This window comes from Momordica charantia (assembly GCF_013281855.1).
Source record: "Momordica charantia cultivar OHB3-1 chromosome 4 unlocalized genomic scaffold, Mcharantia_2.0 BLBB01000004.1, whole genome shotgun sequence".
Classification (NCBI taxonomy): domain Eukaryota; kingdom Viridiplantae; phylum Streptophyta; class Magnoliopsida; order Cucurbitales; family Cucurbitaceae; genus Momordica; species Momordica charantia.
The window spans coordinates 5,366,920-5,389,370 of NW_028275162.1; the positions used below are offsets into that span (position 1 = coordinate 5,366,920).

General features: G+C 31.8%; 2 protein-coding genes and 1 non-coding gene across 3 annotated transcripts; 1 reads left to right on the forward strand and 2 right to left on the reverse strand.

Annotated features, from left to right (window-relative positions):
* The first annotated feature begins 3,273 nt into the window (after positions 1–3,273).
* On the forward strand, positions 3,274–5,518 carry LOC111017406 (transcription factor bHLH84). Its single transcript, XM_022293154.2, has 5 exons — positions 3,274–3,721; positions 4,390–4,632; positions 4,714–4,779; positions 4,878–4,943; positions 5,201–5,518. Exons 1-5 carry the CDS (start codon positions 3,299–3,301, stop codon positions 5,297–5,299), a joined length of 897 nt encoding a protein of 298 aa, XP_022148846.1. The 5' UTR covers positions 3,274–3,298; the 3' UTR covers positions 5,300–5,518.
* A 2,790-nt stretch (positions 5,519–8,308) lies between these two features.
* Positions 8,309–17,261, reverse strand: LOC111017339 (vacuolar-sorting receptor 3). Its single transcript, XM_022293055.2, has 12 exons — positions 16,465–17,261; positions 14,762–15,454; positions 14,578–14,666; positions 14,340–14,409; positions 14,186–14,269; positions 13,996–14,072; positions 13,793–13,874; positions 10,842–10,924; positions 10,694–10,760; positions 9,766–9,894; positions 8,934–9,043; positions 8,309–8,828 (listed from the first exon to the last, which is right to left on the reverse strand). Exons 1-12 carry the CDS (start codon positions 16,781–16,783, stop codon positions 8,730–8,732), a joined length of 1,902 nt encoding a protein of 633 aa, XP_022148747.1. The 5' UTR covers positions 16,784–17,261; the 3' UTR covers positions 8,309–8,729.
* Positions 17,262–19,418: 2,157 nt separating this feature from the next.
* On the reverse strand, positions 19,419–19,492 carry TRNAN-GUU (transfer RNA asparagine (anticodon GUU)). The gene has a single exon. It is a non-coding gene; the product is annotated as a tRNA-Asn (tRNA).
* Positions 19,493–22,451: the final 2,959 nt, after the last annotated feature.

Consider the following 22,451-nt stretch of genomic DNA (forward strand, 5'->3'; position numbering starts at 1 on the left):
ATAATGGGGTCGGTCGGATCTAGAAACACTCTTGATTTATTTCTTTAGTCTCAATCTATTTTAGACAAGAACTTCTCGTCTAATTTGAGGTAGGGACCTCAAAGTTTTTTTTTTCGTCACGTCCAACAAAACCTCATTTGTATCTTCGTAAGAAAACTAAAAAAACTATAAAAAAAAAAGCACTTCGATTGAAAATCTTTATTAATCTAATTTGGAGTATAAATATTGGTTATTGTACGTGGGGAATATTTTTTTTATCATTGTTTAACCTTTAACGTTTTCTCTTCTTAAATAAAATTTATTATGTTAATTATTTTATAATTTATATTTGATAATTGTCCTTATAATTTTTTAACTATATTACAGAAAACAGTCGTTATAAAAAAAGAAATCCAGCTAACTAAAATATTATTAGTTTATTAGGTTTTAAGACTTTTAAGTGGAACTAAAATTTTCCACGACGACTTCACCTAATTTTTGTCGTTAATTTTTCTTCTCCAAAGATTGCAGCTGTTAGGAATTCCAGCTCTCTTTTTTATTATTATTATTATTATTATTATTATTATTATTATTATCATTATCTGGTGTTTTTACAGTAGGTAGAATATGTGGTTTCAATTTAAAAATGTTGAATAAGTAGTTTTACTTATTTATATAGGTTAAAATATACTTTTGAATTATGTACTCTCTTTGAAGTAACGATTTAGTCTATCAATTTTAGGTACGTAATAGTTTAGTTTTTTTTTTCTTTAAGTTTCTTACATATGTAGATCAATAAATTAATGAGAAACTAAATTAGTTTATAAATTACAAAGGTTAAATCGTTATATGATAATAATTTTGATAAAATTTTTCACGGTAAAGACCAAATGTTACTAACTTTAAATTATAAAGACTAAATTGTTACATACTGAAGTTTAAAAACTAAATTATTATCAATTTTTGAAAGTATACAAACTGGATTGTTACCGACTAAAGTTCATTAGACTAAATCGTTATTTTGAAAAGTACAGAGAATAAATATATTGTTTTTAAAAAATTATAAATCTAGTGTTTTTTTTTTGGTATAAACTCATTAATCGCTTTTTTTTATCAATCACTTGTTGAATTTAATAATGGTAATATGTTTATATTAAATACGATAATCATTACGTTTAAAAATTAATTTAGTAATCGATTTAAATATTAATTGTAACAATTAGATATTTTTAGAATTTGATCCACTATAATTATAATAATCACTAACTTAAGTAATTTTGCTTTTGTTATATTTGGAACTAAAAAAATATATTTTTAATATTTGCAAATATATATTTTTTCCAAAGGAATATTTGCAAATATTCTTTTGACTAAACATTTTATATTGGATTTCAAAATAATAATAATAATAATAATAATAATAATAATAATTTAACTTTTTTTTTAATATATATATATATAAGTAACATTTTTTTTGTCTCAAATGTTTGATTTACAGTGACTTCGGCCAAAGCGAGTATAGTTCAGCGGTAATTGGTATATATCTTCAATCAACAAGTTGTGAATTCGATCTTCATCCCATATATTGTACTAAAAAAAATATAGTAGGCAGACCTCAATTATAGCATAGTAAGGGTTAAATAAATATATGTAGTATCTCAAATAAATAATTTTAAATACAGTAAAAAGTACCACCATTGATGATTATAGCCAAACTATCTTTATAGTCAACATGAATATAACTCATCGATTATAATATATAACTTATTTCTTTTGAGGTCGGAAGTTATCAAATCTCATACTCCCACGTTTGTTCATTCAAAAGTCTTCAAAAGTCTTAAAATGGTTAAAAATAAACTAGTTACTATTATCCATCCAAATCAATTAGTGATCACCAACGATGACATTAGCATAACGTGAATATAGCTCAATGGGTAAAGACATATAACTTCTTTCTTTGAAGTCGGAGACTCAAATCTCCACACCTCTACTTTTGTTGTACTAAAAAAATGTGATTTTATCTACTCATCAACAATAGCATAACTCAACAAATAATGACATCTACTCTTTCTCTCGAGGGTGGAGGTTCAAATCTTCATCCTCCATATTTGTTGTACTAAAAAAAATTAATTGGTGACCAATAATAATATGAATAAACAAATAAATAAATATATAATTACTTTTTAAAAATACTGTCATTGCAACCACTTTTATATATATATATATATTAGCACGATACACATTAATGTTTAAATTTTACGTTGCTATTTAACTCAGGTTTTGTCAACTTGAGTATGAGTCAATTTATTGGAGTCTAGTAACATATTATAAAAAGTGTTGGATGTTTGAATCTCTACCTTCGACTTAAAAAAAAAAAAGAAGTCAAAACGAACATAGTTCAACAGTAATTGACATATATCTCAAATCAAAAGGTTGTGAGTTCGATTCTCACCTCTACATGTTGTACTAAAAAAATGAAGGGCCTTCAATATATAGAGAATACACGTAACTCATTTTAGCCATGCACATACTCGAGGAAGATCATAAAATCATTCAATATGATTATCTCCTCATAGGTTGAATATTAAATAAAATTTATACCATTTATTTGGTAATTCTACTTTAATTATATTATAAATCTAGTCTCTCGATATTAAGGTTACCTATATAGTTCTTACCGTTAAAAATCAAAATTTAATAAATCTCTAAACTAATTTTTAATAAATTCCTAAAATTTTAAGGACGGCGTCTATTTAATCTTTATAAAAAAAGCTTAATATAGATATCTACCTAACTCTCAATCTCTAAACTAATTTTTAATAAATTCTTAAATTTTTAAGGACGGTGTCTATTTAATCTTTATAGAAAAAAAAAGTTTAATATAGATATCTACCTACTCTCAAACTTTTATCGCTAAAGTAAGTATATGGTTCAGTGATAATTAACATATATTTCCAACGCATTCAACCAGCAGGTAAAGAAGCCAAAACGAGCATATAGGTGGTGATGACTCACTCGAATTCCATCGAGTTAAGGCCAAGGTGAGCTCCACCACTCCTACGTGGCCGAAGTGTCTTCTTTTGGTGGGAATTCGAAATGATGATGATTAGGTCGGATATAAGCTATGTTCGGATGGGTTATATACACAACAGCAAAATTTGAGACCTTTTCAACAAGTAATAATTGGGAAATCATTCTAATATGCCTTAAACATCCGAAGTCAACTCCCATTATACAACTCCCTATAAATATCTCTCAATTCACCCATCAATCTCCCAACATCCAAACAAACACAGCCCCTTCCTTCTCCTTTCATTCCATGGAGCAGCTCACAGGCGCCATTGCAGAGGGAGAATGGAGCTCTCTCAGTGGAACCTGCACAGCTGAGGAAGCAGCTTTCATGGCTCAACTTCTCAATCCTCCTCCTCCTCCTTTAATCGCTGCCCATCACCATGAATCTGCTTCCTATTGTTCTCCAAGCTTCTACAGGCTTTCTCAAGAGAGCAGTGAGTTCAGTGGTGGAAGCCAGAGCCAGTGCAGCCATTTATTGTTCCCCACTGAGAATAATTGCTACATTGGAGACTTTGGAAACAATGGCGGCTTCCATCTTGAAGATGAGGACTGTAACTTGCAGGGCTATTGTGAACCTGAGTTGACAAACTTAGAAGCTGCCATGGAAGAGGAGGAGCACAACCAGCTTCAGCTTGAGAATTCCAAGAAAAGATCTTGGGGATCTGGGGAAGTAAGTAATGATTTGATTATTCGGTTTAAGATTTTGAGTTCGGTCGTAATTTGATACGAGTAAATATAAAACGAAGAGCTATTTTGTTAAGGATCCCGTCTAAAAAGATAAAAGATCTGATAAAGATTTATGATATATTTTGACTATTGCTCTCCTTACCAATTAGTTTTTAGATTGGATTAGACAATCATCAAGTTCAAAAATAGAATCTATCCAGATAAATGAGTCCAAATGAGCCACCATTTTTAGAGGCAGGTTGTATCCTACACTAAAAATATAAAAAACCTAACAAATGTTTATTATATACCTGAGTTGGTTACTCCTCTATTTACAAATTTATTTTGATACGAAACTTCACCACTCTTAATATACTTAATTAATTTAGACCTTTTACATACTATGTTATTCACTTAATTGTTCTTTAATTGATAGTCTATTTTCTAGCTCGTACATCGAGACTCCAATTAAAATATTTTTCAATCTAGCAATGATCTTATGAAACTATAGGAAAGCGAGATATCGAGTTCAGATCTTTGTAATGTTATTTTCTCTCCATTTTTAGGCAATGGTCAAGTTCTTAGACTATGTATCAGCTCACTTATGAAATAGACTATTTAAAATATATTGAAATTAAAAATTAAATTCATTATACTTCTTTTGAAGTGTAGGTACAAAAGAGGAGGAATGAGAGGTCAAAGAAAACTCAGAAGCTTACCTCAAACAGTAACTCTGAAGATGGCAATGCTGGCCCTAGCAGGCAAAGCACAAGCAACTATTGCTCGGAAGACGAATCCAACGCCTCTCAGGAGCCAAACGGAGGTGCTAACAACTCGAGATCGAGTCCGAAAGGGCCGACCAAGTCCCGAGCCAGCAGAGGCTCTGCTACAGATCCACAGAGCCTCTATGCAAGGGTAAGACACAATGAAACCTTAAAAACTTTCATGGGAAAAGTGAAAAAAAAAGCCATTCATTTCTTATGTTGTTTATTACAGAAAAGAAGAGAAAGAATCAATGAGAGGTTGAAAATCTTACAGAGCCTTGTCCCAAATGGAACAAAAGTGAGTAAGACCAATGAAACCTTAAAAAATGTTAAAACTTGATGATTTTTGTGGGAAAAAATGTCTTGAATTTTGCATCTTTTTTTGGATATGCACAGGTTGATATCAGCACAATGCTTGAGGAAGCCGTTCAATATGTCAAATTTCTACGACTCCAAATCAAGGTCATTACGAAGAAAAACTCAAATATTATAGATTATGGTAAATTTAATTTTTGTTAGAAAAATATATATTCTTAAGGCTCTTCTTCTCCCTGGGTTTGAAATTAGCACAAGACCCAACAAATGGCTATAAATATAAGTTGGAGAGGAAATGACGATGGAATCTCAAACTAAAAAATTTAAGCTTATAAATTACAGTATATTTAGTCTCTTTTATTTATATCTTAATTAAACATTGTGTTAAAATATCGTTATTGCAGCTATTAAGCTCCGACGATTTATGGATGTATGCTCCGATCGCTTATAACGGAATGGATCTCCGACTTAACCCGACCCCGATCACACCAAAAGAATCATGAAGCAGAGGATGGGGGTATTGTGCAGTTTGAGCACAAGTGTAATCTTTTTGGGGGAATAATGTGTTTTTACCTCTAATAACAACTCTTGTCTCATTTTTCTCTCATTTTTTCAAATCATACAAGCAAATATGACAGATTATTTTGCTCATGAATAATGGGCCAGATGAGCTTTGATAGAGTGAATCTTAAATTGTTGGAGATTCACCCATTTTGGCTGTTCATTCCTTGGTAATATCTCAATATATAAACAAATTTTAGTCCACTAAACACCTTTTCTAGAGTCACAACATCACCAATCTCATTCAACAACGTTAGGAGAGACTTCTCAATTAGTGGAAAGATCTTATTAATTATGGCACCCCTATTTAGAATTGAAAGGGAAATAATTTTCTCCAAAGTTGTCTTATCTCCACCACGACAGGTAAGAAATGATTAGGCAAATTCCTCAAATCACATGCTGGTCACAGGATGATAGCCTCCACAGTTCTAAAACGGTGTTCTAGCCGATCGTCGCCACACCTCCACCATCCCCCACCTTTTGCTCTATCATTCTTGCCTCTGGACTATGAAAGTTCTCTAAACCAACATGTAACGAAGATAAATAATCATCCTAAGAAATCACAACGATGCCCTATCAAAGTCATCTAAGTAAAATTATTACTAAATACATTCAGTACTTTTTCTCCTTGCCCAAATTAGTCCCCCTAAAGTCCCGATCAAATTGATACTCTTTTTATAAAATTTTATCTCTCAGTCTGTCAATCCTTACGATATCTGGATCTGGTAAGTTTCCCACTAGCACCTTATGAGAAATCAAAGTTTTTGGATTTCGGAGGGGTATGGTCGCACTCAAAACATGATTTCTAGTTCTCTTGGGAATAGTTCATTTTGCCTTTAATGCCTTTGTCTTGTATCCAAAGTATTAAATTTCCGTCAGCCTATCGACATTTTCATATGACTACGAGTTCGACATTAATACGAGGAGTAAATCGAAATTTTCGAATTGAAAAAATATGAAAAATATCATCAAAATATTAATTAATCTTTTCAAACTTATTTAAAATTTGTGAAATACTTATTTGTTAATTTAAATATTTATTACCAAATTTTTTATTTTTTAATATTTTCAGAAATATCTATCGACATCAACATTCCTATAAACTTGAGACATCAACATTCTCATCCACATCAACATTTAAAACTATGTCAATTACCGTTGAGCTATGCTCACTTTTTTAGTACTTAATAATTATAATAACAAATCATTATAATTTAATTATACTAATTCCATGTGTTATAGAAACTTATAATTTAATCCTTAAACTTGGATTATAGAGAAACTCTATTTAATTTTCATTTCGGAAGAAATTCATTTGGTCACATCAACTTCTTAATGTCAAACAACAAAAACTTGTCAATATCGAGTTTGAGTACATATTATATGAATTGTAAAGGCAAATAATGTCAAACTTTATAATGTCAAATTTTAAGAGTTTTTATTCTTTTAAACATTTTGATACTAAATTCTCTATAAAATTGGTTGACTATTAAATATGTATAAATAAAATTTGTTACCATTTGACATTTGGAAAGGTCAAATATGCCAAAATATTTCTTGAATTTTATTTTATATTTTTTTTTCAGGAAGTACATAAAATTGATTATATTGTTTAAATTTCATGTCAACTCTTTAGTGCACCAATGAAGATGGATTATTCTTCAATCTAGGATAACACTCTCTTTTATTAACAAAATTCTAACATTCAAACATTCCCCCTCCTAAAAGAACAAATAAGTCAAAATTATAAATTTAATTTGATTCTTTTTTTTAATACTTTCATCTTAGATATTTTCTTGTTTTTCTTAATAAAAATTACATTAATAAAATAAGGAAAAAGAGAATTTAAACTACAACCATAATTAAGAAAGCACTAATATGGTCTGACCATTCAAAAATATATACACACTCAAAAGAGTTATTATAATAATATAATTTCTAAATTTTTATGCATTTTCAACTTTAATTAGATAAGATATGAGAACTCAAGATTTATCTAGTATTTCATCAAGAATATTGAGAGATAAATGTATAATATAGTTCTTAGCACACCTCTTCCCTATTTGTTATTCTCCCTATTTTCTAAAATAATTGGTCGTTTAAAATCTAATAAGTCAACCCGAATATAACTTAACTAATTAAGGAATATGCTCATACTAAAAGGTCATGATTTCGAATCTCCATTTATGTTGTACTCCTAAAAAAATCTAATAAAATTGGAAAGCATAACATTTTAATATTCATGAAGAAAAATGGAACAAATGACTTTTGAAAAAATAAATATTTTTTTAAATAAACAAAATTTTTAAGTACTTTTGGAATAATTACTAATTTAAAGTGTATTTAGTATAATTTACTAAGGGGTTTTAGATAACTAAAAGTTCTTTTGAAAAAATCAATAGTATTTGATAATAAATAAAAAATATCTTACAAAACTTAGATCACTCCAAAAAAAAATTCTTTTTAAAGCAACACCGGGGAGATTATTATCCAAAAAGTGACTTACTAAATAGTTCAAGGACTAAATTGTTACTTTAACGAAAGTACGGAGACTAAAAGCATTTTTTTACCTAAAAAGTAATATTGTGATGTACTTTACCTTATAAATGGTATATCAGTAACATATTTTATATTTTATAAGATTCTCATTCCTACTAATTAATTACTTTATACGACAAATTTACAAATATGATAACTAATTTTTGTCACCCTTTACCAAAATCAACTTGTAAATTCTAATCTATTTAGGACGACGGTAGGTCATACAAATATGATAACCAATTTTTGTCACCCTTTGCCAAAATCAACTTGTAAATTCTAATCTATTTATGACCACGGTAGGTCATACAAATATGTTAACATAAATATAGGTCAAATCCTCTTATCCGCAAACAATATGTTAACATAAATATAACTCAACTGTAAAGATATATAACTTCTGCCCTCGAAAGTGCAAATCCCCAACTTTTACTGAAGAAAAAAAAGTAACATTCTCGAAAGGAAAAAAAAATGGAAAGTTTACAATTCAGCCCTTTGACATTTAGTGCTACACAAATAACAGTCTTATTTTAAGTTACATAACCATGTATTTAACCACCTCACCAACAAAGCATAATGCTTTGTAGCCCATCCCAAGGCATAATAAGTTAATCACATGAGTCCTCTCCCAAATAAAAATCCAACAGAGAACTCTTCAACCATGTTATAGTCTAACAATAACTTTGTCAAATTCAAAAACCCACCCTTTTCGTTTATTGTCAATATATTACAAGAATGCAAAGATCTTAACCTCAAAACTCTTCACTGGATCCACTCCACACTCCGCTCGCTGCACATAATCATCGACGGGTTTCTAAAGCATCATCTTCCTTCTCATGCACGGTTTTCATTCACATAGTTCGGACCCTCGCCTTGGCTGTCGAGAGGCATGTACTGAGCCATAATAGCTCTGATTTCGGAATCCATGTATGACTGCAGAAGCAAAACATCCCAATAGTTATCAAGTTGTGATAACATGGATTGTAGAATGCTACCATCAGGATTCAAGGTAATAAAATGATATATCAATGAGCTTACCCTTAATCTGTACTTGTATACTAGATATGCTCCACCAGCAGCCATAACCAAGCCTATCAAAATAACCCAAACAGCAGTCCAGGCAGATCTCCCACTTGACGATGCCTTGCCTGAAAATGGAGATGGAACGTTAGTGAAGCCATTACATCCTTCAAGATGCTGTAACTCTCACTAATTTGTAAGCCCATGGAACTAATAATACTTGTTTTCAGTTCTCGTACCCGCTACTAGAAGTGCTAATTCCAAATCTTTTGGTACTTAAAGTGTGACGCCCATGGAACTAATAATACTTGTTTTCAGTTCTCGTACCCGCTACTAGAAGTGCTAATTCCAAATCTTTTGGTACTTAAAGTGTGACATGCTTTTTAAAGTGCTCATGGGCTAAAAAAGTGCCTTGGTAAAAACTGGTAGTGTATAAAAAGTTCTTTTTTAACCAATTAAAAGAACTTAAAATTTTCAATTATCAAACAACCTTACTTGAATAGATCGAACAGAATCTATTCTACAGGTTGTACATCTATACTCTTGAGTTACAAAAAAAAGCTTTTGATAATCAGAGAAATCCTAGAAACAGATAAAACGCACTTCAAGTGTTTTTAAAATAACTTGATCAATTTTCTTCCAGAAGTGCTTAAAGAAAAATTCTTTCGCATAAACCGCACTTTATTTTCAAAAGGCGAAACACTATTTTCAAAATGCATCCCAAACTCAACAATTGCCTGCAATTGAAGAGCAGTTCTGTAGCTCTGGGACTAGGTTTTTTTTTCTATTGGGAAAAAAAAAAGCTCAACTGAAATATAACCACACAGCTAATTACACATGAGATGCTTACTTATACAAGTATCATGGTCTCTGATATACAAAAGATCACCACTGCAACTGCACTCATAGCTGCCCCATGTATTTTTGCAGTTGCATTCAGGGCACTGACAGGCTTTCTTCTCTTTGCACTCGTCGATATCTGTATGACACAAAATCAGATGAGTAAAAATTACACAACTATATTAGATGCCTGTAACAGAAGAGATGCCCCTAGTGTAACTTTGATAATATTTATATTCCAATTTAACCTCAATGTATAATAGCAGTCAGTAGTGAGTATATCATCATATTCAATGTAGAACCACCAGCTATTCACAAAAATATGATAACACTAACAATAGTTTACAATTATAACACACCTTTTGGTTGTCAATATCAGAGAAAACAAAGAATTAAAAAGAAATGGTTGCTTAATATAAAACCATTTGGCTCGCATGAATGAATAATTGTCATACTATTCACGTGTCTAAAAGTAGAAGAAGGCGGGGCATTAGTTCTGAACTACTGAGGATTGAGAAGGCAGATGGGAGATATTGGGCGCTGGGTTATTCTGGACAGTTTTTGGTTAAATCTTTAGTTAAGCTTATGACAGATTCAGATGGTGTTTTGGAGAGGTAAGTGGGTAAAGCAGTTTAGTTAAGCTTGTATACTATATAATAGTTTTCTTAAATGCAACCCCACCACACCCCCCCCCCCCCCCCCCCCCCCCCCCCCCCCCCCCCCAAAAAAAACCCACACAAGACGAAGGTCCCATGTATTTGCCACAAAAATTTCCAGACATGCATTATGGGCAGGGACAAAGTGACATCTCTCTAGGGTTGCTAGGTTGAAGAGTTTCATCTTGAATCTTTTCACTCTACCAATACATGCCAATGGCATGATTCACTTTAGCTTACAAGCAATACTGACAACAATTTATGATTAGCAAGTCTCCATACCTTCACAGCTTTTAACACCATCACCTTTAAATCCTGGAGGACACGAGCATTTCACATTACCCTCATCCTGTTTAGAAATGGTAAGTGTTATCAACTACTAGAGGAAAAGGATAAAGGAAATTTAAAGGGGAAGGTGAAGATGACTAACTGTACAAGCAGAGAATGTAAATCCATTCCGGGTATCGTGCCAACATCCTCCATTATTGATTTTGCACCTCGCAGGCCCACTTGCTGAAAGCCAAAATGATTATAATATTTATTTAGCATAGGCCGCAAAATCAAAAACCTAGAGAAAAAATGGGTCAAGCTTTTTACTGATAGATCTGAAATTCATAGGCAGTTTGAAGGTAAGGCAGCATGTAATACGCAAATAAGTAAATACTTGCATATGAGACTAAGCCTTGATTCATTACTTCTCAAAAAACTACAGATTGACAATGTAAAGAAACTAGCTGGCCAAAGTAAATAGCCTTTATTTAAAATTTAAAAAAAAAATCAGGAGAAAAAAAAGTCTACCAGTGGCAACACAAAATACAACTTCCATCGGTACACCATAGAAATGCCAAAAGTCTACCAGAGACAACACCACACTCTAAAAGACAAAGCCACCCAGTGGTTTAAGTCATCAGATTCAGAATAACATTTGCACATAATATACCAAATGGCGCCAAGGATAAATGTAGATGCTTTCTTAATAAAATCCAAGGTGTAACTAAGGCTTTTTTAATAGGCAGTTGAGGGTTTTGGGCTCCTTTTTGTTTGGCTGTTTTTTGGTATGCCCCTTTCATTCTTTCATTCTTGCATTTCTTTTTAATGAAAGCAAATTTTCATTTAAACCAAAAAAGAAAGATTGGATTTCTTTGGGATCTTCAACTTCCAAATTTTAAAGAAATAAGAGGGAGAACATGAGGAATACCAAGAAACCGAATGACTATACAGCAACATACAAGTAAAACCATCATAAGGATCGTTGGACCAACCACAACCACGACAATCTCTATGCACATCAACAAGAGTAACTCGATTAAAAATAGAAAGGAGAGAGGTTACAGCCCAAGGTTCTCTCTATCACAAAGATTTAAAGAGGAATTCCCTATTGGTAAAATAACTGACGAGATTGAGAAGATCTTAGAAAGAAACGAAGAATATGAACTGCCAAAACCATGACTAGAAAGAACTATCTTGAAGCCAAAGGTTCTTCCAAAACAGACCTTACTATCATCCATAGCAGAATACTTAATAAAACAGAAGGATAAGGAAAAACACCGAGAGAACACCTTCCAATGGTTCCTAAAGTTTCCAAGTAACCGGACCTCAAATCCCAACCATTGGAGTGCATTCCATACCCACCAGTATAATCGAATGCCCCAAAGTATAGCTACAAAAGAATTTAAATGAGTAACTCCAGGAAAGGCTAGAAGATGTGCCATATTTTTAACATTTACTAATCGTGTTTTTCTTAGGCCTGTTTTGAATGAATGGAAAGTTGAAGTGTTCAGCAAGTCAAGGAGATTATCAATAGAATACAGGCTTTAGATGGGAATGGGCTGGAAGGTAAGTTCAAGGAAGAAAGGACGACACTTAAAAGAAAGTTTGAGATAATCGTCCATGGGTCGGAGATTAGTTGGAGGCAAGAAATCAGATTAAAGTGGATGAAAGAAAGGAAGTCAAAAAAATTCAGATTATTGTCCGTAGACTGAAGATTAGTGCCAAAAATAACTTCTATGAAATGTAAAGCTAAATTATATATGACAAAAATGAAGCTTATTAATTATTTTTAAAATAATGGTCTCAATCACATGCGACAAAACTAATTAAAATTTAGCTAAACTTGATCAACCATAAGTTTAACAAACTTTATCCAAAAGAATGAAGCCTATATTATTATCATTATAAATATAACATGGTTTGAATTTAAAAATTCCTTCTTTCGTATATTATAAATTAAATAATATAGTGGATGTCCAATAGAAAAAGAAAGGAAAGTTTATATTCCATTAAAAACTATGGTGACCACCTACTGGGAGTTGTTTGGAGGATTGTTTTGAAAATAGTAGTCTATTCTTGTTTGCAAAAACTATTTTTCAAATTTATGATTGGATGAGATTACTTATAAAGCTCATTGTACCCTAATTTATTATGGGTCAACGGCCTCAAAGCTATTTTTTCAGAATTATGGTTGGAAAGAAACCAAAGGACTTTGAAGGCTCTCGAAGATCATCAATTGATTGCTTCAACCTAGCTAAGTTCAAAGCCTCTCAATGGTGTGCTCTTTCCGGTTTCTTTTCTTCGTATTCTCTTAGCATGATTTGTATAAACGGGGAGGCTTTTACAACTCCCCTTTGACTTTGCTTCTAATATTTTAGCTTTTCTTTCTCTTTTCACTCCCTTAGGAGTTTGTATCATTGAACAATCTTCTTCCTTTTTATTTATCTATGAAAAGTTCGTATTTTGTTCAGAAAAAAAATTGCTATTCATAAATCTATAACTTGTGGAATGAAATTTTTTACTTTTTTTTATAAAAGAAAAAAAAAAGCATTTGTGAGAACACAGTAAAAGAAAACAAAGAAAAAACTTCTAAAAATATAGTTATCCCAACCTGTTTTTATGATTGTAAAAAATAGAGAACTATTTTGAAAACCGTTTTAGATAACCACTAGATATTCAATAAGTTTATGTTAAATATAAAATGATTTTCTAGATGCCAAATGCTACTAAAAGATATGGAATTGTTCCAAGGAATACGTAAGCTAGTCTGAACACTCATTGTAATTGGAAAAAAAATGCATTTATTCTACTGTTAGTATAGTGATTAACATGAGAAATAGTAGAGAGATTAAATATTAAAATCATCAAAAAAGTGGATACTGTCATCTATGCATCAAATAATCCTGTTGAAAATTAAAATTGTCCCCAAAAAAATTAAGAAAAAAGATGACGCGATAAACTAGCCAAAAAAGAGTGCTTGAACACAATAGTCTTGATACCTTATCTTTCAAAATTTTAAGGTAACTACTACTAATATTTGATTAGAATTTGGTCAATATATCTATATTGTCTCGATGCATCATCATAGACAAGAAGATGAATAACTTGTACCTGCACAAGTGGTGTAACCATCTCCTTTGAACTGCACACCATCAACAAGTGGGCACTCACATACCCTCCCACGAAAAGTATCCTAAGAAAATCAAAACTGTCAATAGAAAATAACACAAAGTAATAGACTTCTGATGTAATCTACCCTGAGTATAACTTACTGCAACTTGACACCTGGTTTGCCAGATGTTCTTGATTCATACCTTGCAGGCTGTTAGGTTGGCTGCTTTATCCTGCCAGCAACCGCCATTATTATCTAAGCATTCATTGGTCTCTACATCTGTAATGATCGGTTCCGCAAGTTAAAAATTGTTAAGTCGAGGTAAAGTAGATGAGCAAATAATAACCACAGTGTTTATGGATGAACCAGTCAAGAAACCATTAATGACATACCACTACTCAAACAAATGGCAGGTTCAGTTGTTTCCTCAAAACCCGAACATATGGCCTTCAGAACTGCACCTTTCTCCAATTTTCCTGCAGATACCACTTGGGTTAGCAAAGGAAATGTTCCGAACAAAGGTCACAAAAAGTGAGCACAACATACCTCGATATTGTCGATTATTGACAACAAGGGTTGGCAGTATGGTAACATCCCCTCTAGAACCTTTCCCTACCTACAAAAGGAATTTATGTCAGGCAAGATTAGGTATTGGAAATTAGTATATCCCTAATAGGAGATAAATACAAGAATCTTCTTGTGCTGTCAATTAAGAATATCACTGAAATAATCAAAATTTGATTTTTTAGAGGCAGGGGAAGGGATGTCTGTAGGAAACACGGACTTGAGCATCTTGCTCTTCTTTCAGAACTGGATTTTCAGTATCAGCATTTGGGTCCCCCATGCACTTCTCTATCTTTTTACCATCAAGCCCTGTACATATGTCAAGAAATGAATTTAAGAAGAAAACCATTATTATTCTGGACCTGTATCCTCCACAATATAATATGCAATCAGAACCTACATACCAAGAGACCTAATAACATTATCAGCACAATCCTTGTTGTACTTTTTCTCCTTCATTGGACATCTAATCTGAAAATCTGTCACATAGTCCCACCAAACCCAAGGTTTTTGAGTCTCGTTGGCCACTTTGAAAACACATAGCTGCCTTAAGTTTTCAATAACCACATCTTTCCCTTCATAGCCAGAACTGAAATCCTGTTCAGGATCAGGAGCACAATACCTCCCCTGATTGATGCATTGGGACTTGCACTGCTTGCTTAGAATGAATGCCTGTGGGCAATACCAGGTTATATAATGTGGTGTGAACTGTGAGTAACCACCCTTTTCGAGTAACTGGGCTGCCCCTTTAAAATCCTTCAAGAATTCCATCAGCATGTCACACTTAACACCACATTCATCATTACTGTTAGTCCATAACTCATATTCCACACGATCATCAGGGTGAGGTACAGCTTCCCTCCAATCAAGACTCACACTCACCATTTCTCCAGAACTGATCTGTTTTTTCAGTTTTTCACTAAAACTTTTTTCAATAAGGGCAGATGGTATTGTTATGTTTTCAATGTATTTTGCGGAAGAACCATCCTCTTCAGGGGAGTCCATAGTTATCAATTTTTCCTCAACATTGTCTGCAACAAGAACTGCAGAAGCACCAGCCTTCTGTGCATTCCAGACCTTCAAGGCAAAGAAACAATCTGGAAGCCGGCATGAAAAGCAAAAAGTCAATACCCCAAAAAATATTTTCCTAATGAAGCCAGAGTACAGATCAATATAACCATATAACAAAGTTTATCAGAATTTTAAACCAGGGAATAAATCCCTTTCTTTACTTCTCAATATTTAAACAGAAAGTCCATTCTTCATACAAATAGTGTTTTTGAAGTTATACTATATGTGCTGGGATTAATAAAAATCGCAAAAGTGGCCTAATGCTGATTTAAAATGTATCTAAAAGAAGAATTCCATACCACAGCACACCTACCCACCCATCCCCAATCCCTTCTGCGTGATGCATAAATTGGACAGTAGAAACATTAACTGCTTGTTTTAACATATCCAATTGCAACTATCGTTGCTCGTAATATGTTCCCAATGATATTGTAGTCTGGAAAAGGCCAAAGTCAGTATGGAAGAATGAATGGAAAGCTCATTTGTGGTATCTGTGGCTTAAAAAGATTAGGGTGAGTAGAGGGATGTTTTAAAGTTCATTATATAAGTGCATTTTGTTTCCTCTTCCTGGAGTTCTCATGGTAGACCTTTTGTAACTACTCCACCTTTCTCAAATTTCTTGTTACTACTCCACCTTTCTCATTAATGTCAATTGGTAAGCCTTGTGGTGGTCCGGCGATTCCTAATCCTCTCCCTCTAATCAATCTACTTTTTCTCAAGATACAAAATTTCAGTTTCCTTATCCAAAAAGAAACAAAAGAAAAAAATTAGGAGGCCTCTCAATATAACAAAACTCCTGAAAAACTCAAGAACCAAACTACTGGATTATCTCGCTCAATGATATGAACCATTACAGTCACAAACTCAAGCAGCATTCAAATAAAGAATTCAATTAGCATGATGAAAATATGCAGTATAGTTAACTACAAAAACAAAGGTTTTAAGTGAAATTATTTCGTCAATTGCCCAATTTAGCCTCAAATGAAGCAACCAAAGAATTACCAAGAACCAAACTACAATTAAAAACGAAACTTACCTCCCCGATCAACCAAAACAAAGGTAGGGAGAGCTCCTGGCTTCGACTGGAACGAAATCCCGGCATCGCTGAACTCCCTGCAACCCTTCTGATTCTCCTTGGGATACACCACAGTCCCCGACATGCTGCCTCCATATTGAGGAATCCCAAAATTCCCAATAGCACTGTCGTAGGTGCCTTTCAAATCCTCGGGCGATGTGACCCTCAAGCTGTTCTTTTCAACCACGAACTTCGCCGCAGACAGTGGCACCAAAGACAGCACAAGAAGAAACCCTAAAAACAAACTCAACCCCGACTTTTGGAGCTCCATACAGGACATTCCCAGATGATCAAAACAAACGAATTCCAAAAATTCGCTAGTGGGTTTTCCACCTCTAAGATCAATCAAATCAAAACAAAGCTAAATTTTTCCAAAGGATCAAACAAATTCTATAAGAAGAAATCCGCCGCCGCCGCTGCCGCTGCCGGGAGGAAGGGCGCCCCTTTTTTGGTGTTCTGAATGAGAAAAGACAAATGGGGTTGTTGGGTTTGCTTTAATGGAGGTCCAATTCGTGTTAAAGAAGGCAGTGCCTTTCAGTCTTTGCGACTCGAAGACCAAAGAGAAATCGAGAATTGATCCGTGTGAAATCTGTCGAGACAGAAGGGGGTTTGATTATTATGCCAAATCCGAATCCTCCAACTTTTAAAATTGATTTTAACAGAAAATTTTCAACAATAGAGAGAGGAAAACCGGAATTAGAAAACGAATAGAAGAGAGAAACACACGGAAAATCTTTCTAGAAAGGAGAATTGTGGGGGCTTTTCGTTACAATGTTCATATTTGATGAGGCCACTCAAATAAATAAATAATATACGTATTTTTAAAATTTTAAAACTTTTCAAAAAAAAAAAATAGCATAATTCAAATTTCGCTGTAACTTAAGAGATAAACTAAGTACATAATATAAAAAGTTAAATTCGGACTATTTTCTAAAAAATTTAAAAATTACGATGTTTTTTAAAATACATATTAAATTTATATTATGAAGTAAAATTTCTCACCAAATACTTTTTTTTTTAACCTTCCTAACAAAATTTTAGAGTGGATATGGGATGGATTTGGGATTTTTTTTAAAGTTGAAAGGTGTTTTATTTTTTACCGACTAAAAGTATTTTTAAAATTTTTGAGATTATTGGTTAATTTAATTTTAAAAGTTCAAACAATACTTAAAATACTATTTATTTATAAGTTGATGCGTTTGAGAATATTTTTAGAAAAAGTAGTTTTAAGAAGAAAAAAAATACTTTGATTACAAAGTACATGTAGAATGGGGAGTCATAATCTTAATAGTTTGTATGCCTTTATATTTGAAAATTTACATTTTCATTTTCATGTTTATTCTATTTTGGTATATATATTTTCAAAACATTATATTTTAGTCTTTTCTACTTAACATATTATTTCAATCTCTATATTTTGCCTAAAATTATTTTGTTTCTTATTTTAATTTTTAATAAATTATATATGAAATTATTCATTCATTATCTCAATCACCTATTATATTTTTTTCTTTTTATAATTAGGAGTCGAAGATTCACTCCCTTGCACCCTGGACACTCACGCACACTCCAATACCTGGATGGTCTCTATATTAAGATGCACTAAAACCAGTGACGACTGAAGCTCTAGCAATCAAGGAAGGGATAAATTTGGGGTATTCAATTATTAAAAATAATGATTTTTACATATTAAACTTATCTTTTTCCTTACCGTTAAAAAAATAATAAATAAATAAATAATTATCTTTTTTCTCTTTTCTTGTTTTTTTTTTTTTTATGAAAATCAAAATGTATAGAATTTAAATGTCCCTAATTTTGGAACCCAAAAAAAAGTACCTAACCTTATAAGGCTTGAAGAATAAAGCCAAAAAACATTGCTCTAAATCCTCACGTGGTCTAAAAGAGGAAAAGATACTTAATTTATCGTTCAACTCTCTAAAACTATTATTTCTTAAATTTTTTTTATATATATAGAGAAGGAACTCAACTCAACTCAACTTTATTTCCATTATAAATAAACACAGTTTTAAATTTCAATAAAATCTTTTATTCTTTTATATTAACGTTGTTTATTCAATACATTTGATCACATAAATGATCGATTGGTGAAACTCGGATTCTGATTGGTGAAGCTTGGAGTCTAAGTTCGATGAGAAATTTGAAGGAGCGGCCCTTTTCACTAAGACTACATAATATTTTTGTAAATTATGGCCAATACCAATATATAAATAGTGATTTCAAATTTCGAAGTAAACCGTACTATGACAACTTTACGTAAGGCATAGTTTGATTTTTTTGGATAGTAGAAAAGTTGACAAGTAATTCACCCTTACTGCAACTTGACATAACCGTACATGAGATTTCGACTTCATACAGCTCCTCGTTCAATTCTTTCGAAGTCACTCTTTTTTAGTGGTTTGGTTATGTCAACGTTTAAGTAATAATGTTAATAACATCAACTTTTTAAGATCAAAATTTTGAATGTTATTAAGAACAGTAATGGCTAAGCACTAAATAGCCAAGTTACGTACAAACTATACCCTTGGCAGCCATTACAGAGAGTTTATAAAAAAGAACCAATGCAAGAATTCTAACATATTGTGCTAAAAATAATAATAATAAAGAAATTGACTAACATATTTTTTATTTTATTATTTTTTAAATCTACAAACAAATAATCGGGCAGAAGGATTTGATCCCAAGATGAAAGCTTAAACAAAATGGATTTGTATGTTATCTAAAATCATTCATTAATTGAATTATTTCATGAAAGATATACTAAAAGTATAAGAAATATTCAATTAAAGTTGAAATTCTATAATTCAAAGAATTAGACGAAGTTATATAAACATGTGAATAAAATGAAGCCGACGAAAGAAAATATAATGGTTGAAATAAAAATTAGATTTTAAAAACGCTAGAGGAAGGGCTTGAACCTTCGACCTTGTGGTTAACAGCCACACGCTCTAACCAACTGAGCTACTCCAGCTTTACAACAGTGGCTCTTAAAATAAAATAATACATTTATTTAACAATTAAAGTGATTTATAACGAAAATTCAACTGTATTTGCTATTTGTAATTATACTCCGAAATAAATATTAACTCTTAACTATTTTCTCTGCTTTCATTCAAAATAATACCTTAAAACTCTTACTCAAATTCATATTTTGTCTTTAGAATATCACATTATAAAGACAAGGAGAGATTCAAATTTATAACTTCTTAAAAAAGTATGGATACGTTAACCACTTAACTATACTCATTTTAACCTCAAAATTATATTTTTTCATAATCAATTTCAACTTCGTAAAACCTCCTTACTATTAATACACAATGTCACATTACGAAATCCATTTTCCATACTCACAAAATAATTAAGTCACATCATATTTTTGTTACTCTTCAAAATCGGTAAAAGTTTTAACTAAAGAATAAGGTTAGCAATATTTTTGTTACTCTTGAGGATGTATTCAAACCACATGATGACCACCTACTTTATGAATTTATTTTTTGTGTTTCTCGGCACCAAATCTTATAGGGTCAGACGACCGTCTCATGAGATTAGTTGAAGTATGCATAAATTGGTCAAGACACTTACGGATATTAAAAAAAAATAATAATAAGGTTAACAACATAATTTTTAAAAACATATAATGCTGAAATTGAAAATAAAGTTAAATGATGGATTACAAGTGTCTCCCAACATATCAATGGTAATTGGAACCTACTCTTTTTCCTTCAGATGTTCAATCTCTCATCCTCTCAGTTTGTTGAAAAAAATGATAGGTTACATCCTCTCAATTTTTCCATTTATTATTTTATCTTTAAATTTCAAATGTGTAAATGATAAAGTTCTTTTTTCTTGAATGAAATTGATATGTCAATTCATAAAACCAGAAAAACATACCAACTTCACATCATTTGATCTATAATAAATTAAATTACCTCAAAATTGGATGTTGCTATGGAAAATATATTCATTAGAAATAATATTATACTCCACATAACGTGTGGTGATAGTAAGATTTATTTTAAAAATTAATATATAAAATATGAAATTAAAGTATTTAAAAGATTAAAGATTAAATTATAATATGACAAAAACAATAGGGAAAATAATATAATTAGTGTGCTTTTTTAAGTTCTATAAATAATAAATAAAACAAATTTGAATTAAAAAAAAAAGAAAAGAAAAAAAACAATTCAATTCAATTTTCATAACTCTACTTAAAAGACGAATAACACCTAGATCATATTACTTGAAGGGTTTACCAAAATATTTAGACAATCTTACATGAGAAGATAAACAAGCAATTAATATAATAAATCAATAAATAATAAGCGTACGGCTAGAATTAAAAAATACCTTTGGAAGACTGCTTCATTTAAAATATATTTAATATTAGGAACAAATATTTATAATATCTTAACTAATTGAGTTATGTTTATGTCCAAATAAAAGATTTAAAATATTATCAAATTATGATTTGATTTAAATTATCCAAAATGAATTTTATTTTTAAAAAGTATAATCTTAGGCCAAGGTCTTGTGTTCAAGTCCTATGCTGGTCATTGTGTTACTCAGCCTCAGCAGCGAGTCTTGATTATAGAAATCCACTAGCATAAGCACACGGTATCCGTTTTGAAAAAAAAAATCCAAAAAGAATTCTCCTTAATTGCATACAACAACAAAGTCCTTACATGACCAAAGCTCCAAAATTTAAATGGTACTTTTTGGAGGGAGTGATGGCCACATTCATTTTGATCTACACAATGTGACATGTAAAAGGACATATTGACCCTTTCAATACCCTAAAGTTTCATAACCACCCGTCACATATGACTTCATATTAAAGACCATTTCAACTTCACTTCCACTCCAAAACAATTCTTATAATTAAACTTCAAAGAGAGCTTGACATTCATCACCAAAATCCCCTCAAAACCAACATCCGTAGACACAAACAAAAGCATGGATCACCCAAAGGTCATAAACGCTATTGCACTCATTCTCGCTCTCTCGTTGCTGAGTCTTTCATGTTTCGTTCACTCAAGAACTCTCTCGACCGCTCCATCGCCGGCACCTGTAAGTTCTCTCTTTCCTTAAAGTTTACAAAACCATAAATTTTTGCCAACATGAGCGTAGCTCAGCGATAATTGACATATATCTATCACCAAGAGGTCATGAGTCCTTTCTGAACATATATCGTCATATATTCTAACGTCTAGTTCTTTGAAAGATACACTTGTATATATTTACATTTTCTTTCTTCTCTTTTCAATGACTGCAAGTAGTTTTCCGAGTGATATGCATCTTTCTTAGACCAGTTTGTTACTTTTTTCAATAGGAAGGAGGGGGAATTGGAAGCCATAAAGGAGTGTTTGAAACGAGGCATATGAGGAAGGGCTCATTTCCAGCAGTGTGTGATTCAAAGTGCAACCATTGCAAACCTTGCATACTTGTTCAAGTATCAGTTAGATCCATGGAATTGGCTGAGAATATTGAATACTATCCTCAAGTATGGAGGTGCATGTGTCATCACGATATATTTTTTCCATAAAATAAAGTCCTACGTCAATATCAATGAAAATATCAAAATCTCGATTTCATCATATGTGAATAAAAATGCATGTTGGAGGTGTCGATGAATATTTCTATAAAAAAAAAATTATGAAAAGCAAGAGAAAGTCATACAAATTATTTAAAGTTATATACAGATACATGTATATTTTTTGTTTTTCTAAATATTAGTACTTATATTATAGGGCTCAAGTATTTACAAAATCTGTCCTGGGATTACACATGTTATAAAGTTTAAAGTTAGAAGGTAAATAATATATACATATTGCTATTAATTATCTATATTATATATATATAACTTGGAGAGAATATACTTGTCAATCTCCACTTGAAGGTGCAAAACATGTAATCCTTGTCCCATCTAC

What these genes read in the sequence shown, in the direction of transcription:
- LOC111017406 (XM_022293154.2), top strand. Translation starts at nt 3,299, where the DNA reads ATGGAGCAGCTCACAGGCGCCATTGCAGAGGGAGAATGGAGCTCTCTC. An exon ending in GATCTTGGGGATCTGGGGAA is followed by an intron (nt 3,722 to 4,389) that starts GTAAGTAATGAT and finishes TTTGAAGTGTAG; the next exon opens with GTACAAAAGAGGAGGAATGA. An exon ending in TTCTACGACTCCAAATCAAG is followed by an intron (nt 4,944 to 5,200) that starts GTCATTACGAAG and finishes TCGTTATTGCAG; the next exon opens with CTATTAAGCTCCGACGATTT.
- LOC111017339 (XM_022293055.2), bottom strand. Translation starts at nt 16,783, where the DNA reads ATGTCCTGTATGGAGCTCCAAAAGTCGGGGTTGAGTTTGTTTTTAGGG. An exon ending in TTACATTCTCTGCTTGTACA is followed by an intron (nt 10,761 to 10,841) that starts GTTAGTCATCTT and finishes ATTTCTAAACAG; the next exon opens with GATGAGGGTAATGTGAAATG. An exon ending in TGGTGTTAAAAGCTGTGAAG is followed by an intron (nt 9,895 to 10,693) that starts GTATGGAGACTT and finishes TGTGTCATACAG; the next exon opens with ATATCGACGAGTGCAAAGAG.